The sequence below is a fragment of the Chlamydotis macqueenii genome, chromosome 2 (assembly GCF_036417535.1).
Source record: "Chlamydotis macqueenii isolate bChlMac1 chromosome 2, bChlMac1.mat, whole genome shotgun sequence".
NCBI lineage: Eukaryota > Metazoa > Chordata > Aves > Otidiformes > Otididae > Chlamydotis > Chlamydotis macqueenii.
Window position 1 is genome coordinate 46188568 of NC_141557.1, and position 17025 is coordinate 46205592.

Here is a 17025-nt window from a genome sequence, read left to right on the forward strand (position 1 = left end):
GGATGGATAGAACCATAATGAATATTTGATCACGTGTCTACATTTAATGCTAGTTCTCAATGCTTTGCTTCCATTTAGATCTATAAGAACACTCAGTGGACGTGTTACAATTAATACAACTTACTCAAGATTATTCTGCAGGTAATAGAGGACTCCAAGCTCATTGAGGGTTCGAGCATTATCTGGTGTATCCTTGCCTAACGTGAGCTCTTCCAATTGCAGGGCTCTTTGACGCAGGAGAGCAAAGCCGCACTACAGCAAAGCACAAGGTAATGTAAGCCAATCACCATTACTTTTAAAGCGTACAACTGAAGACAAAAAAATAAGTTTGTTGCAAGAGGAGCACAATAATCCTACTTAAATTCTGTTTTCAAATGGCACATAGGCATTCTGCTTCTTTACAATCCACCAGTGCATTTCACCAAACATGCTTCCAAGAAATTTAAGTTACTCCACTGTCATACAGCTCTCTTTTCCCTGTATCATACATGCTAATTTGCTTAAATTCTGCAATTCAAATAACCAATTCAGATTAAATTCTTAGGTTTATAAGCTCAAAACTTAAAATGAAGTTAATTTCCTACCCTAAATACAAATACATATAAAGTATTACTCAAGGCTTTACATGGACCTTTTTGAAATGGGCTGCCAGGCTAATGCTTACATGCAAAGTGAGTGACAAGTAAAAAGTACAGCCATTGTTACACACTTCACCTATTCTTATCTCTGAAGTCTTAATAAAAACACTTGTGCAGCAGAACTCATTAGAAAAATGGACAAAAACTTCATGATCCAAATTTTTTTGTATTTAAGCACTGTGAAAATACCAACATTTTTATGGCTTACTTTCATTAGAGCTACAACTACAGCTCTGGAGCTTCTACCTGAACTCTTATAGTACAGCCACCACAGGACTAACAAACCTTTAGCTCAAGAATTACAAGAGGAACTCTGTAACTGAAAAATACTGAAGAAAAAAAATAGGGAAAAACTCAGTATGAGACCTAATATTACTGAGATTATCTGTTGCAGCAAGCACTGGTTCAGTAGTATTTGTACGACAAATGCCTCAGTTACTCTGGAGAACAGCTTTTTCCATTGCCATTTTGACAGCCAATTTTATCCATAGTAATTCGGCACCCTTGAAACGTATATATCCACTTATTTCTTTTCCACCTCTCAATTCCATAGCAGCTGTACTGATTCATCTCCACTTCCAGCATAGTTGCAAGAGCATTTTACCGAAGTATCAGATTAGCAGAATCACAACATGCCTTGCATTTTTATTAAATATCAGACATTTCCTTACCAGACTGCCTTTCCGCCTTGCTGCTTTTTGGCGTATTTTGAAGGACTTTTTCCTCAGTTGCTCAGCTTGTTCATATCTGAAACCAGTTATTTACAGTGTTAGAAAGAATATCAAATGTAGCACTACTGGGTATGCTGGAAAGCTTCTAACTTACTTGAACATACAAATTTGAGGAGACTTCAACAGTCTTGAAAAAAATCAGACTTGTCAAAGATAAAAATTGCAAGACAATGTTATTTCTTCACCTCTAACTCCTCAGAAGTTTGTTGTTAAATCAAGCACAGAAGTTGGCCCCTACTAGGTGGCCTGCTGCAAGAATACAGAGAGGATGCTGACTGTTGCACTGGAAGTTAAGAAACTCAAAAAAAAAGAACTAAAGAAACATCCTGGCTTCAGGAAGAAAATCTCTGCTGTTATTTTTGTACCACCTCCAGATGAAACAAAAACACCAGTTAAGCTTACTTGTTCTGCTTTTGGTACAAGGTTGCAAGCGCATCAAGTTCACGGGCTACTCGAGGATGTTCAGATCCATAAGCATTTTCAGAGATTTCCAGTGCCTGTTTATACAACTGTTCAGCATTTCCAAACTTCTTCCACTGAACGTAAACTCCCGCTAGCTGGTGGAGTGATTGCGCCACCCTTGGGTGGTCTGGATCCAGTGCAGTCTCTCGAATCTCCAGAGACCGCTGCAGGGGAGCTACAGCCTGTAACAACCAAGTTCAGAATATGACGGCAGCAGGCAGCATCCTCTATGCTACAATAATTTAACAAATGCAACAGAAAGCACACACTGAGCTCTGCTTAATTTGCCTCCTTGCTGTTACAATAATCTCTAAATGTACTTACCTGACTGAGAAGACCTAGGTCCTTAAGAAACCGTCCCAGGGTCTCATAAAGATCAGCCAGGCAGATCATACTTTCCTCTCCCTCACAGCTTTTTTCATATTCTTTCAGAGAGTCAAAATACTCAGCTGCCATAGAGCTCTTATCTTTCCCAACCAGCTGCCAGTAACTCAGCAATTCTGCAAAATGTCCCCTGTTTTAACAAGGAAATAAGAAGCTCATCTTATCTCTGACACCTCTCTATTCAGACTGATTCTGAGTTAGTAGAAAAGGGCCATATCCATGAATTTTGTCTTTATGCTACAGTGTCTACCGAAGCATGGAGACTAATGCTGTTCAACAGCAGTATTTATCCCTTTACCAACCCCCAGGTGTAACAGAATTCAGAAAAAAGATGATCTATATGACAACAGCATTTAATATTTCAGTCTCTACTATTTAAATTCCTTTAATCTATATCTGTCATTTTCTGATTTAAATTGACAAAAAATTACTCTGAAATGTTTATAAACAGCCAAAGCAGTGGCTACCTTTGTACCTTTTGTAAAGGTTTTGGGATACAAAGAGATTCAAAAGACACTTGTGTAGCTTTTGCTTATCACTCTGCTGTTGGAAGAGCCAGGGAAGTTCATCTGCACTTCTCCAAGTCACTCGGTCTTGACTATTGAAAGAAAAGCAAATTGAAATTAAAACTCTGAGAGGCCTAATAGAACTTATCAAGTTGATGTGAAAACTAGGCAAGCCTACAATTGCCATAACTGAATGTCTAAACAGACAGACTACTATAAGACCTAGGTACTCCATTTTTTCACATGTTCAGAGGGCACTGGAACCCCCAGGCACCCAGAGGAAGCTGCTCCTCCCTCCCCTATGGGCTAATCTGTGCCTGCTAGCAGGATTGCAGCCCTGCAGCGGTCCACAGTCCCTTTGTGCCTCCTTTTCCTAGCACAGTGTGTCCCTCTTGGCTTTCTGCTGCCCAAGAGTGGATGCTGTGAGGAGCAGTATGTAGCAGCCCACAGCCCACAGCTGGGGCATAATAACTCAGGACTGTAAATACAAACCAGTTTTCAAGCTGGATATGAACTTGTAGCTGTTCAGCTGTCCTACTGGACCTCCTCTTGTGTATCTGCTTATTGCTTGCTGAACACAACTGGTCTTGTTTCTTCTTCAAGTTCCAAGCAACCTCAAATTTCCTAGCTTTTACTAGGAGTTAAAAATCTACATGGAGTCTGTTACTACAAAATAAATTATGCGGTATAAATTCATGCCCTACCTTATCAAAGGCTAACTTTATTATATGCCCATTTCCCTCCATAGTCCTCAGTCTTCCCAAGACTGAAAAGTAACATATCAATAATAAACTGCTAAACTGACAACTAGGGTTTTGCAGAGTTATTTTGCCACAATAATTTACTGAACTAAGTCAAAGAAGTGATATGAAGAAACAAAAAAAAAAACACCTATGAGGCATAAAGCCTGCAATTTAGCATATCTTGAGGAATTCTGACCTACCTTAGCTGCATGGTGAAATACTCCACTAGTTTTTGTCTATAGGCAGAAATAACATTTTCACCTTCTTCCATAAACTCTAATCTCACCATCTCCCAAGCCTGAAAGAATATAATTCAGAGAAAGAGAATGCATTTAATTTGTTTAGTAAGTGTTGGTGATACACAGGGTGCTATGCAAGTTTTCTTTATGAAACACGTTTCATGTCGTAGAACTGAAAATCTTTCTGTGACAAAGGCACTACAAACAGATTGTCTTATATTAGACCAAAGTTGTGGCTATTTAGATAATATTCCTGTTTTCTAGGACACAAAGAGTTAACAACTAATAGATCAGAAATTTCTGAAGGTTTGAAATGCCAGGTTTTTAATTGCTGAACAATACTGACCAATACTGCTATCGCAGCTCTAGTAGTTTTGAAGGTGATTCTAACATGAGATCAGACCTCAAGGAAAATGGATGAGCAAACACAAACATATCATGGCCTACCTAGTTAACAACAGAACTTATCTAAAAAACAGCAGGGGCTTAGAGGGTGGAGTTTCACTTGCACATATTTAGAATTACAGAATTTACCTGGAGATGCTGGAACTTTAGCAAACCACAGCCATATGTCAGCAAACACATTTTGTGCAGGCTGTGAACGAGCGAGGCCAATACTGCAGAAGATAGTTCAGGATAAAGTTCCATCAGCTCTGACTCACTCACACCATTGTGGCTAACACTGATGACACACAGTATCTACATAAAGCAGAAAAATCACTTTACACAGTTAGCAATATTTGCTGCAGAGTTTAGTTACACTGAAATTCCAAGAAAAATACTGTGTATCACTCTATATAACTGTGTATGTCAAGGGAAAAAAAAAACAACCCTGCCTACACAAGCCCTTTCCCTCTTCTGTCCTCAAAGAACCATCCTCAGTGATAATGGCTTAATACTCTAATAAATAAAGCATCAAATGGGACACTCTGGGACAAACAAATGGCTCCTTAGAATTTCCTCTAAAATACTGGAGGAAAATAACTCCATTATAGTACGGAACTTCATCTAAGTAAAATATGCTGAAGGTTTATGCTGCCAGCACCAAAGAACTTCTAGTAATTATTGAGTATAATGTCATAATCAAAACAATGTTTCACACAACAGGGAAATTCTGCAAAGATAGGAAGAGAAATCAAAAATCTAATAAGCGGTGCCCTGTATTCATTCCATGTTTTAATTACATTTACTGTACTCATTGTAGTTAATAATTGAATCAGGGTATCAAAGGAAGTGCTGATTCTAGATCACATCATAGTTAAAAAGTTCTGTTTTGTTTTGTGAGATAATGACTTAGTTGAAATTTAACACAAAGCAGTCATATGTTCTATAGTTATGCAATAGATATTATTAGATTAATAAAATTATCCAGTCTACACTAATAATATGGTAATCTCAGAATCATACATATGAACCAACATAAATTTATGTTTCCTTTTAACTTAAGAAAAACTCTTGAAAGAATATACACTACCTGTAGAAATACTGAAGCATTCTCTGCTTACCTCTCTCAAAAGACCTTTCTCTTTATCACTCTGCAATGATTCTTGAATCGATCTCAGAACAAGCCTGTACAGTGACACCGTGTCTTGACACTGGAAACACTGTTGAAGGGTTTCATCAATATTTCCTGTACTTCCACCACTGAGAAGGACAAAAAGGACAGAGTTTAGTGTATTAAATTTGGCTAAGCAAGAGTGCTCTGAATTCCTACTGGGTTTAAAAGATGCACAACACCTGGTGAGATTAAACACAGAAGAGGTGAATTCTTGAAGCCACCTTCTGTCATATTGTCTGATTTTCCTAAACAACTGCAAATTCTTTTCTTTTTTTTTTTTTTTTAAAAAAAAAAGAGTATGTTGCAGTGTTCTTTCCTCCAGTAGGATTATAGAATAAGAACACCAGGGTGGACAAAGACAAAACCACATGCTGCTATTTCATTTAACACATATACAAAGCATGTTTTCAGGAGCAATTACGCATTCTAAGACATAAAATAGAAACAAAAAATAACAAAAAATCAGCCACACAGAGTCAATTATCAATCAGCATATCATTTTCTGGAAGGCTCTAATCTAAAAAAGTGTCTTTCTCAACAAGATGAAGTCTAGGTTAATAATAAGCCAATGCACTTATTAAATATTCTCTTGCACAAGACGGAAGATTAATTTTCTCTGCAGCAGGAATTATAGGGCAAAGCACCATACACAGGATGTTAAATTAAACAGTTGTTGAACTTCCTTTTAGCCTTAAAAATCCGTGAGGCAAACTATCCGGTACATCAGTAAATACAACAGACCAGAACGAAACTGTTTAACAAAACAATATCAACATTCTCTAAATACCTTTAAAAAGCATTGAAACATCTGACATATTCAGAAAGCAGAACAACAGAAAAATAAAATAAAACCAGAAAAGCTGAAAACAGATGGATACAGCTATTAGGATTCATTTAGTATCAAAATGACAACCATATACTCTCTGATCTTTCTTTCCATTGCACTCACAGTCATTGCAGGAGGGGAACTTTTATATACTGCTCCACCGTTTTTTCTTAACAATATTAATTCTATGTTAAATGAATGTATTTTGAAATGCTACAAACCTACTTGAAGTCTTCTAATGTAACGATAAGCATAATAATTTCAAGATCATCTCAACTTACCAAGCAATGGTTTTGCCTAAGAGAGTGACATATAAGGCATTGCAAGTTGTGGCGGAACGACAATGTCTCTCAAGCTTCTTCTCCTACAACATTTTAAACAAAATCAGTGAGTGAAGATGAAAATAACCATACCAATAAAACATTCACGGTTTGACAAGAAAATAAAAAGTTCTAGATATGCTTCTACCTGTAACATCTGAAGACTATGACATGATAACTAGAGCACAAAATACTGCATGTTTTTCTAGCTATAGGAGCATAAGAGTGAAAGCTTCCTTTTGAATTTAAGATTAAAGAGTTAGGATTTAACCATTACATCTCTAAAGATGAGAACTACCTTACAGACTGTCTCCAAGGCAAAGAGGTAAAATATTTTTCCCCACTTAACCAATCATTGTTACCGTATTATGCAATACTAAATCTTCTATTATTCTAAAATAACATAACACATTTACAGCAATATGTGCAATTGCACTGTTTTTTCATTAATAATTTATGCTGTTCCATCTGTGTTTCAGTTCTATGAGCTGCAGGGTAAAAATACTCAATCTGGGTGTTGTCTTGAGCAGTAGTATTTAGTTAGCTAAATGTAATAGCTCCTTTTGGCAGCTGTGCTTATTTCATCTTTCCAGGTTTTCATTAAAAGTTACACTAGAGTGAGGTACTTTAGAAGAACTGCAACAGACATACCTGCTCTTTAGTCAATTTAACATTTGCAAAGTTACATTCAGCACTAATAAGGGATTTAACATCTTTGGAATTTAATGGATCAAGATGAAGTGTGGGCCACAACCTTTGGGAAGAAAGAACAAAGTTATATTCAGACCTTACTAAATAGCACACAAAAGGAAAAAAAGCCATCAAAGTTCCAGAGCTTTTTAAATATTTATATCAAAGCAGTAATTGAAGCTATTCCCTGCTACTAAGAAATTGTAGTCACTACAAGTCAAATTTCCATTTTTAGCCTTATCCTGGATTACATCATGGTATTACAGTTCCTGATATGCATCTGACTGCATTTAATATCCTCTTTCATATAGCCAGGTGGACAGATCCATCGCAGTAAGTCAAAAATCTGGTTTCCCAACAACTACAACCTGTCCTCATTGTAGTTACAACAGAGCAGCTTTTGTTGTCCTCAATGGTTGCAAAACCTTATCCTATTAAATCTCCAGGTCTTGACAAATCTGGTTGTTTGCTCTTCAAGAAGTAACTGTAATTTAGAACAACAATTCTAACCTAGGATATTTTGAAACATCTCAGAAGCGTAACATACCTCCAAGCCTGTGGACAGGTTTCTACATTCACTGATACAATCACTCTCACATTCACTGGCAGTGGATCTATCAGCCACTTCATATGCTTCTCAGCTTGCTTAAAATCAAATGTTGAGTACTTAGTATAAAAGTTGTTCAAAACAATGCCATAAGTTGATACATTTCACTAACTGAATGGCTCAGTGAAAGGAGTCCTAAATCCTCCAGTGTCCTTAAAAATTGCTCATTATCTGGTTTTTGAAACAGTTCTAAATGATCCATTGATAAGTATCAGCATGACTGCACACTAAATAAAACAGGTAGAACACTATTGTTGAAATGTTGACATCATAAAGACTAGGCTATTTACATCCTGAATAAGTCAGCTCATAGCCTTGAATCATTGGATAAATAACATAACTGGACTGCTCAAAAATTAAGGTGTTAAGATAAATTTAGAAGAAAAAAAAACCTAATCGAACACAAAATTTATCTACTAAAATTCAAAAACTATTTTAACTCATCTGTATGTCTTAAAAAACTATTTTCTATATGTGCTTTTCAGAGAAAAGCAAACATTAATATTTCTGTTACATAGACATAGCTGAACCTATTACAATAGTCAAGGTTTCCTTTAGACGGACAAATGGCAAGTATTTTGAAAACATACCTGTATTTGGTCAATAGAATCAATAATTATAATAATGCTGCCTTGATGACGTGCAGAAAGTTTTTCCAGCCACCGGGGAAACTCTTCCAGAAGTTTAGCTGGATCCAAAGTCAGAGGTGACACTAACCAAGAATGTTGCATAAGCTGCAGAATTATAAACATATATAATAAATTCTAGCTTAAATATCAACCAGGATACTTGAAAGTAGTCCTATAGACACAAGAGGGGGGAAAAAAACCCCACCACACAATTTTGGGGCAATTTTTCTAGTAACATTTATGCAGAATTCTTTCCCTCTGATTACGCAGAAAGATATTTCTTGAACTTATTGTGTAAATTCTAGAGACAACCTGAGTTTATATAATGGACAAGGAATTTGGAGATACAAAGGACTTAAAAGTTGCACAGGTAAAATAGGTGGACTGTAAAATACATGAGAAAATAGCAAGTAGAGCACAACTGAATTCATTTCCCTAAAAGTTTTAGTCCTGTGAGGTCCTTAGTGCCACCACGTGAAGGGAAAAGAAAGCTCAGGCCCTGGCACAAAAATACTCACATATCTAACACACAACTAAAAAATAAATTAACATATAAGAGAGATTAGTCTAGGCACAATACGGTGTCAACTGGTGAATGCAGCCTCACATTTCTAAATATAGAGACAGAAGAGGTGCCATCTGCCTCTCTCGTTGGCCAGGTAGCAGGAAATTTTGGAAGAAGCTTATATGGTTTTATAAGCCACCAATATAGGTCACCGGAAGCATAACTGCTAATGCCAATCTATCACAAATATCCCAGAGATGCTATTTAATTGATCTGTATTCAATGTATAGGATCAGATTCCTCCCATTCTATAATGGCTTACATTTGTATTACTCTTAACTGATGTAGAAAACCTGTAGAAAATTTTACCTTTTGACATACACACACACAGAGAGGCACTTTCCAAAGAACCATTCAATGCAGTGTACAGAGTACTACAGCATACCTTTAAAGTAAGGCGTTTAATTATCAATGCAGATTCTGAACTAGTAGACATGGGCCTCCCAACAAAGTGATAAAGAATTAGCGTGTTCGGTGAATGCTTCTGTTGCAATTGAATCCTAATGAGATAAGTTAAAAAAAAAAAAAAAAAAAAAGCACTTAACATACTATAATTTTGCAAATATATGTCAAATAAGAACTAAAAACTATCAGTTTTGCCAAAGGAGATAGGGTGTCTGAGCTACAGGTGTTCCACGTTTCTCTTACAAAATAGGATAGACATTTCCTGAGCTATAATTGAACTTTCCGTGTTAGATTCCATTTTCGCTCTCCCCAGTACTGACAGCTGTTAACAAGTGCCCTTCCTGGCACTAAATAGTCACATGTCACCAAGCTTTTAAGAAGCAATGACACTATCAATTTATTTTTATGTCAGCAAATTCTGTCATAGCCTACAAGTGACTATAAAATGCACTTCTATGATAAATTATTAGGTCTGACCTTTCCTTCATTTCAGTTAAAAAGACTCCAAACGACGCCTGTTGTGTATCAGAGAATGGCAACACTACTGAGCTACTGAAACCACTTATGAACACTGTGCAAAGACAGATCTGTAGGATGTTGCAATTGGAGGCAGGGAGATGTCAAAGGCAGTCCAGGTGGAATTTGCTACTCAATTATTACAAATCTTTACAGGATGCTTCAAAAACTTCAGTGCTTTTTAAATGCTCCCATTTTAGCAGTAATTAAACTGATATTTGAAATGTAATGCAAACTTTTTTCCTTAAATTTCATTCATTTAAAAAAAAAATAGTTTAAACTACCATTTTGACAGAAGGAGAGATTTCCCAGAGCCTGGTCCTCCTGATACAAGCAGAGGTGGAATTGGTGCTGGTGCTGCTACTAGGTCATTTAGACGTTCAAAATACTATAAAAAAAGAAACAATCATTACAACTATTCCACTGTTTAAGAGAGAAATATAGCGCTTGGTATCATAAACCATCTAGACACAAAATGCAAGTATAGATTTATTTAAGTAAGGGAATAACTACTGTAACAGTATAATACAAATGGAAATAAATTTTCTAATGAAACACTTAAAACCACAGAATTTACTATCTAAAGATAATGTAAAATAAACAATTTTTTTTCCCCAAAACTCTGTTTAAAACGGAAGTTTCAGTACTAATAAACTGAATTAGTGTTACAACAGTAAAACAATTGGGTCCTCGGCTTGTTAAGGCTTCCTCATCCCCACTTTCCCCCAGCTACTCCACTGCATTCGATATGGTTGCCAGGACAAAGCCTTCAAAGTTGGCATCTGCCATGAATGATGTTTTGAGGCACTAAGCATGCAAAAGAAAGGCCTTCTTTCACCTCATGAATGCCCAAGAATATTGTAGCAGAGTTCAGGATGACAAAAAACAAATAACACCCTTCATTCACTTGAGAGAAATATTTTATCTCCAAAAAAAGAAGTGGAGGCACATTAAGATACACATAAGTATTTTTCTTTTAATGTTCTATTAGTTTACTGTTTTAGAATGCAGTAAAGATGGCACAATCCTCCCAAATATGAGTAGTGACTAAAAGAATGAATTGTGCTAGTAAAATAGAGGTACTAATAATTTAAATACAATAACAGAGAAACTGCATGCTTATGTTACACTGTAACATCAAGGAATGTTGCACAAATAAGCCGTTGCATCACTCTCCATGACCACTTTAATACTCCCAATTTGAAATGTTTTAAGAATTTTATTTCAAGTAACGAGTAAGTACTGAGCTATTCAGCAGCTCTCTAAGTTTCCTATGTTCTTCTCAACATATGTATGGCTGCATGATAAGATTAAATCTTTGCATTAGTCATCTCTGAAAGACTTAACTCCAGTTGTCAAGAAAAATCTCGTATTTCCTCAAAAAATAAAAAATAAAATTAAAAAAAAAAAAAAGACATTCAGAACCTTTTCCACTGACGATCAAAGTCTAGAAGGACACCCTACTTCTGGCACACCGTTACAGTGCTTTTCTCCAGTGCAGGAACAACAATTGCTTCTTCATCAATGCCATTCAACAACACACAAACTGGTATCTCTCACAGAAAATAAGTATGCCATCTATACAAGACATATGGCTTTTTCTCGTCTAAGGAGCAATAGCCTCAAGGATGCTCTCAGACACTGCTTCTTCTGTAGAAGTACATCTTGCCTAACAAGAGATGGAAAGGAATCACACACTTTCTCTTCATCCTGACACATGTCCAACGTACTCACCTTCTCAAATCCCAGCTCACATGTTGAATTAGAGGCTTGCTGAAAAGCTTCCATCTGTTCTTGTTCATCATGTGCATCCCACAATACATCACCAAAAACTTCTTCTTCAGGAGCACTGGACTCTTCTTTATTGTCCAAAACCTTGCCTTCTAGTTCTGTCATTTCACACCCCAATATATCCTAAGTAAAAAGAAAATTACATAGAGAGAACTGCAGCTATAATTGTTAACAGTGCAGGCACATTTGGTGTTAGTATAAATTCCGCTGTGTATGAGCGCAGCTCTACTAACATTAATATGCTCAATTCCTTTTTGGCTAGCAAGGACCATAAATACATGAGCAATTAGATGAGACCAAGTTGACTCTGAATGCACAGGTTTCAATGCACAGGTCTCAAGACACTGGTTTTAGTCTTCTCATAGGGAAAGCAACTCACTACAAGGAACGATAAGCAGAGAACGGACTATGCAATCTTTCCTTATCCTATGATACGGATAAAGAGAAATTAAAAGAGAATTTAGGCCACAAATAGATCCCCTTCCCCTGTTCCTTCTGCTTCTGTCCATAAAAGCACTGCTCAGATTTGGGTTTTATTTTCCACCTGCAGATTTCTTTGCTTGCCAGATACTAGTGCTAAAACACAAAGATCCTTTGAATTACATCTAAGTAGCATATAGTAATGACACTGACATCATTTAAGATTACAAATCAGAGCAGGAATAGAAAAAGCTGAAATACATCACATACTCTACCTGTTTAATTATCTTTTCCACACAATTATAGATTTCATATGCTCCTTCCTCCACACCTCCAATATGATCAATCATCTGAAAAATTAAGCGGCAAAGCATGACGCAACTCTGAACCTAACTGGGAACAGTATTTAGCACTTACAACAAAAGTATTCCGGAACACATTTAAATTCCTTTCTGTTGTATTCCTTAGGTAGGATTCACTTTGCCTCAGCTTTCAAAAGCTGGGCATCTAGTTTCAGCTTTCTCAACAGTTGTCTCCGTAGAGGACAATAAACGGCAACTGATCTATTTTCGGACGCGAGGAGTCTCTCTGGAGGTACACTTCTTTCTCTTCAGCAGCCACAAAGAGACCTTAGGTAAATAACTTTGCCATTTAAGTGGCTAAACACAGGTGAGAAATTCCATCATTACTGCATAGGGATTTTTTTTCAGTGAAAATGCAGTGGCTTTTTTTCTCCCCTGCTAATAAAAAATCTGTAACATTCATAAATTTCAGCTTCAATCAATCTGCTCATATAATGAACATCCAGAGCAATGAATGTAATGCAATTTCTCCTAAAATCTGAGACTACTGCACTCAATGTTGTTTATAGCAGGAAAGTAAGCCTTTTAAAATTCAACGGTCTTTAAAATGCCATACCTTTGCTTTGTTCATGTAAGAAACTTGCTCAATTAACTGTTGCACTGAGACTGAACTGACTCTGCCATCCTCCTTTCTGTGATAAATTAGCCGAGGTTTTTCTTCTGGGTTTTTCAAGAAGGCTTCTTCACAGTCCTCCAACAAACAACTAGATTGGAAATCAGCATTCTTGTGCTATATTACAGTGCTGTAGCAAACAGTTCAATCAACATAAGCTCCAAAGATGGGTTTCACTGCAAATCTAATTCAAAAGTAATATCTATTCACAACAAAGGGCAAGCAAATATTTCAACAGAGAATTTAAGATAAACTCTGAAGCAAGGAAAAGCTAAGAGAGAATTTTGTGCTACTTACGTCAAGAACATCAAAACCATTTACTAGTTTTTATGATTATCGCTTTGTAAATTAAAAGTTCCTGTCATACTGAGTAAAAGGTAATTGCCTTGCATGGAAAGAACATGGACAGACACACGATTCATAAGCATCACATACATGCTCCACCATCACTTATCTGAAGGCTCTGTCCTATTCTTCGACCTTTTTAGAAAAAAAGTCCTTTAGTATTTGTCAGACATAGGACAGTCTTTTAGTTTACAGGAGTTGAAAAGGAGAACTACACACCTCCACACTCAAAAGCACTTTGTATTTATATATGAGAATGATATCCATGGATATTAATCCCAGCAATCTATTGCTGTTCCACAGAGGGAACTACAATAACTTGGGGATGCTGACAATAGCAGACAGGATCTCTTAAATATTATGTTTTTACATGAGCATTACATTTTACATGAGCACTACAATTTTCATCATAGTTTTTCTAAGAGAAACTTTCTAAGTAAAATACTGTTGGCAGGAACACTCCTTTGTGGGTTGTTTGGTCCCCGCCCCCCGCCCCCCATGTATTTCATTGTTAAACACTTGTGACCCACATACATAAAACTGGGTTATTTGGCAACCGTATCCCCTCAGAGTGTCAATATACCCTCAGCAGCTGACAACATCTTTCTAAGAGCAAAAATGTATGGCAGCTCTAGTCCAGTTCCACTATGAAAACAAATCAACATCTTCTATGGTACCTGGCTGTTCCCTGAAGCACTCCACTGTTGTAAATCTTAGCTACCAGTGCCTTAAATCAGCCTTTAATTCTCTGCAGACAGACGTTGTATTTACAGAAACAGGAGGTCTAGTTAATAGAAGAGCTCTAATAATACAACAATATTTGAAATCCCTAGAGTTCAAAATCTAGCACTAATATGAAACAATGCATACCAGTATTTTCAGATTTTGGGATTCATAAAGATGTTTTGGAATGACCACTCTTAAGATCCTTAATATTATCTTTTCCAATCCCTTTTTCCCTCTCCTTCAGCAAAAGGACACCCCTCCCTCCACCAAACATCAAAACCAAACTCTCCCCAAAATTCCCAAATGCGTAACAGAAACAGTCCTAGCATAATTCTACAAGTATCCCTAATTAGGTGTTTTTCATTTAGTATGTCATGTTGCTTCTTCTAGAAGGTTTGGAAATCACTCACTGAACAAACACAACATACTGCATCACCATTTGTCATAAAACATCATGACTTCCGTAAATTAAGCTGTAGAAAGCTAGCATAAGGTACTACACAGGAGAGCCATGAAATCAGTCCAAAAAATAAAAAATAATATGTGACAGAATAAAATCAAAATACTACAGACAGGTGTAAGGATAGACAAGCAAATTAAAACACTGAGGACATTCACGCCAGCCATCTTGAATTCCTAAAACTCCAGCAATACACATGACAGAGAGCTGCTCTTGGAAAGCAAAATATTTCTGTATTATGAAGACATCTTTCATGCCGTATTTTAAGAGAATCTGTAGCTACAAGAAAAAGGAAATTATGCTAAGCTGATACATTCTCTAAACTGTCTGCACTAGCAAACCTAAAGTTTGAAGGAGTATCACATAGAAGATACTAGCCTAGGAAATGTACTGAGCAAAGCATCACATACATTTTAATAAGCTGCACTCTGCATAAATTAGCAGTTTCCATTTGCTTTACCGGTCCGAAAAAACACCTACCTTGGCAAAGTTAAATGCAGAAGCAAAATGACCAATGAACTTTTTTCAATTTCCCATTTTCTTACATCCTTAAGAGGCCTTTCATTTTCTGCTGAAAAATGAACAACTTGAAAGAAGTACCCCATCGTTTCACAGATTCTTTGAAGTTTTGGTGAGTAGTGCTGAAAGCAAATTCGAATAATGGTGCTTTATTACTAAATCTGCACAGCTCTAAGGACCTACTAGATAAACCTCAGTTTCTTTTCTCTACGCAGTTTCTTCTCCCGAAGTCCTTGACAATACTTTCACTGACTTCACTGAAATCACACTACACCTACTACCGTTTTTAAGAAATATTAGACAGATTTCTGAATCAGTTTCACAGTGGAAACAAAACAGCATGTAAGTTAGTACAAGTTTGTGAGATACCCACTCTAATGAAGATGTCCACTTCTGGTTGAGTCTCATCAGTGCTAATAATAAAACATCGTACTGTGTTACTCCACAGAGAGTGGGAAAACAGAGGAGTAACCTGTAATAAACTGGCGACAGCAGCATCCCAATCATCTGCCAATAAAAAAAAAAACAAAATGAAGTCTCAAGATTTTCACACCTGATTACACTGCATAACAGGTAAGTCATCACCTCTTAACATTATGAACAGTACAGTAGTACTTCTACTCAACTACTTTAAATTTTAAAATCTGAATTTAGAGAACCCATATCATCTGATAATATCATATAATTTGTCAATGTGGCAAAACAACAGTGTTAAATATATTCATATTATCATTACAATGATATTTCCTTTAAATAGGATTAATGAAATGTATCCACAAAACCAAGCTGATAGTTGTAAAATAAATAAAAATACTCAGGAATAATAAAATCATTCATAATCAAACAGGTTTTTTTTCCTCCAGTTCTACATGTATTTTAATTAGACTATGCAAATAAATAACTGTGAAACACGAAGAGAATTTCCTCTTACTGAGATCAAGTCTATTCCTATGAAACAATGAATTTTAAAACTTTCTTAAGTTCTTCATTTTGTGGCTGGTCATTCTTTCAAGTTAGGAACAGGTTGCCCTTTCAGTACCACATGGCATGATGAAAGGCTAAGTGTGTGAAGCTGGAGCCACCACAGAGCAGACCCTCCCCTCTCACTTTGCAGGTACAGACTGTAGTCACCAAACACATTAAATATAACTTAGCGTGGACAGATACAGTTCCTTTTATTTTTACAAAGAAGAATTCCAAATAACCCTTTAGTCAAATGACCCAAGAATGGACAGAAAAGGAACTAAGGAAGAACAGAATTACTTAAGAATGGATAGAAAGATGACTCAGACATCTATAATCCCAGTAAAACAAACCACCAGCACTTACCTCTGTTTATATTTGCAAATGGCCCCTCAACATCTATGGAGCTATGAGCAAATTCAGGCCCTCTGAAAGACTGCTGAAGTTGCATCATACTACCCATGGATGGCTCACTTCCCAAAGCTCCTCCATTCCAGTATTCAGATTGTGCCCCAGCAGCTAAGTATTGGGAAAAAAACCCAAAAACCTCTTCATTGTCACTAAACAAGGTAAATGATCACTCTTAAATACTCCAGCTGAAACCTACCTCTACATGCCGCTGATTACATTTTTTTTTCCCGTTATCAGATTTGCTCACACTTGTATGTATTGTAGTTCTAAATGGGTGCTTGTCCAAAGTTAGTGACAAACCATGCTGCTAAAGCACGAGGTTATTTGCTAATATTTATTATTATATAGATTGCTCACATCGATTCAAAAGCTGACTTGCATTACATATCAGGAAAACAGTTCACAGTATTGCTGCAGTCACTTGTGCACGCGACAAAACTGAAAACTTTTGTTCAAGAATGTTCCAGCACTGAAAAAGCATAAAGGGGCTTGTAGGTCAGGATTGAAATATATCCTCTGTGCTGTGTGAAAGAGTTTTCACAGTATCTCTCCATAAGATGCTTGGATTACACTTCTGCCAATGAATATACAACATT

The 17025-nt window shown here is 36.5% G+C and overlaps 1 protein-coding gene across 1 annotated transcript in view; it reads right to left on the reverse strand.

Annotated features, from left to right (window-relative positions):
- The window catches only part of NPHP3 (nephrocystin 3), a 29531-nt gene that overhangs the window by 9762 nt on the left and 2744 nt on the right, over window positions 1-17025 (reverse strand). Inside the window, exons 4-23 of the mRNA XM_010116426.2 lie at window positions 16385-16537; window positions 15429-15562; window positions 15017-15177; window positions 12949-13096; window positions 12306-12380; window positions 11554-11733; window positions 10104-10207; window positions 9284-9398; window positions 8295-8438; window positions 7645-7742; window positions 7059-7161; window positions 6369-6451; window positions 5209-5347; window positions 4238-4402; window positions 3665-3762; window positions 2691-2813; window positions 2156-2345; window positions 1772-2013; window positions 1310-1385; window positions 125-252 (exon numbers count right to left, since the gene is read on the reverse strand). Of these exons, the coding sequence (XP_010114728.2) occupies window positions 125-252; window positions 1310-1385; window positions 1772-2013; window positions 2156-2345; window positions 2691-2813; window positions 3665-3762; window positions 4238-4402; window positions 5209-5347; window positions 6369-6451; window positions 7059-7161; window positions 7645-7742; window positions 8295-8438; window positions 9284-9398; window positions 10104-10207; window positions 11554-11733; window positions 12306-12380; window positions 12949-13096; window positions 15017-15177; window positions 15429-15562; window positions 16385-16537 (2659 nt within the window). The remainder of the gene's footprint in view (window positions 1-124; window positions 253-1309; window positions 1386-1771; window positions 2014-2155; window positions 2346-2690; window positions 2814-3664; window positions 3763-4237; window positions 4403-5208; window positions 5348-6368; window positions 6452-7058; window positions 7162-7644; window positions 7743-8294; window positions 8439-9283; window positions 9399-10103; window positions 10208-11553; window positions 11734-12305; window positions 12381-12948; window positions 13097-15016; window positions 15178-15428; window positions 15563-16384; window positions 16538-17025) is intronic.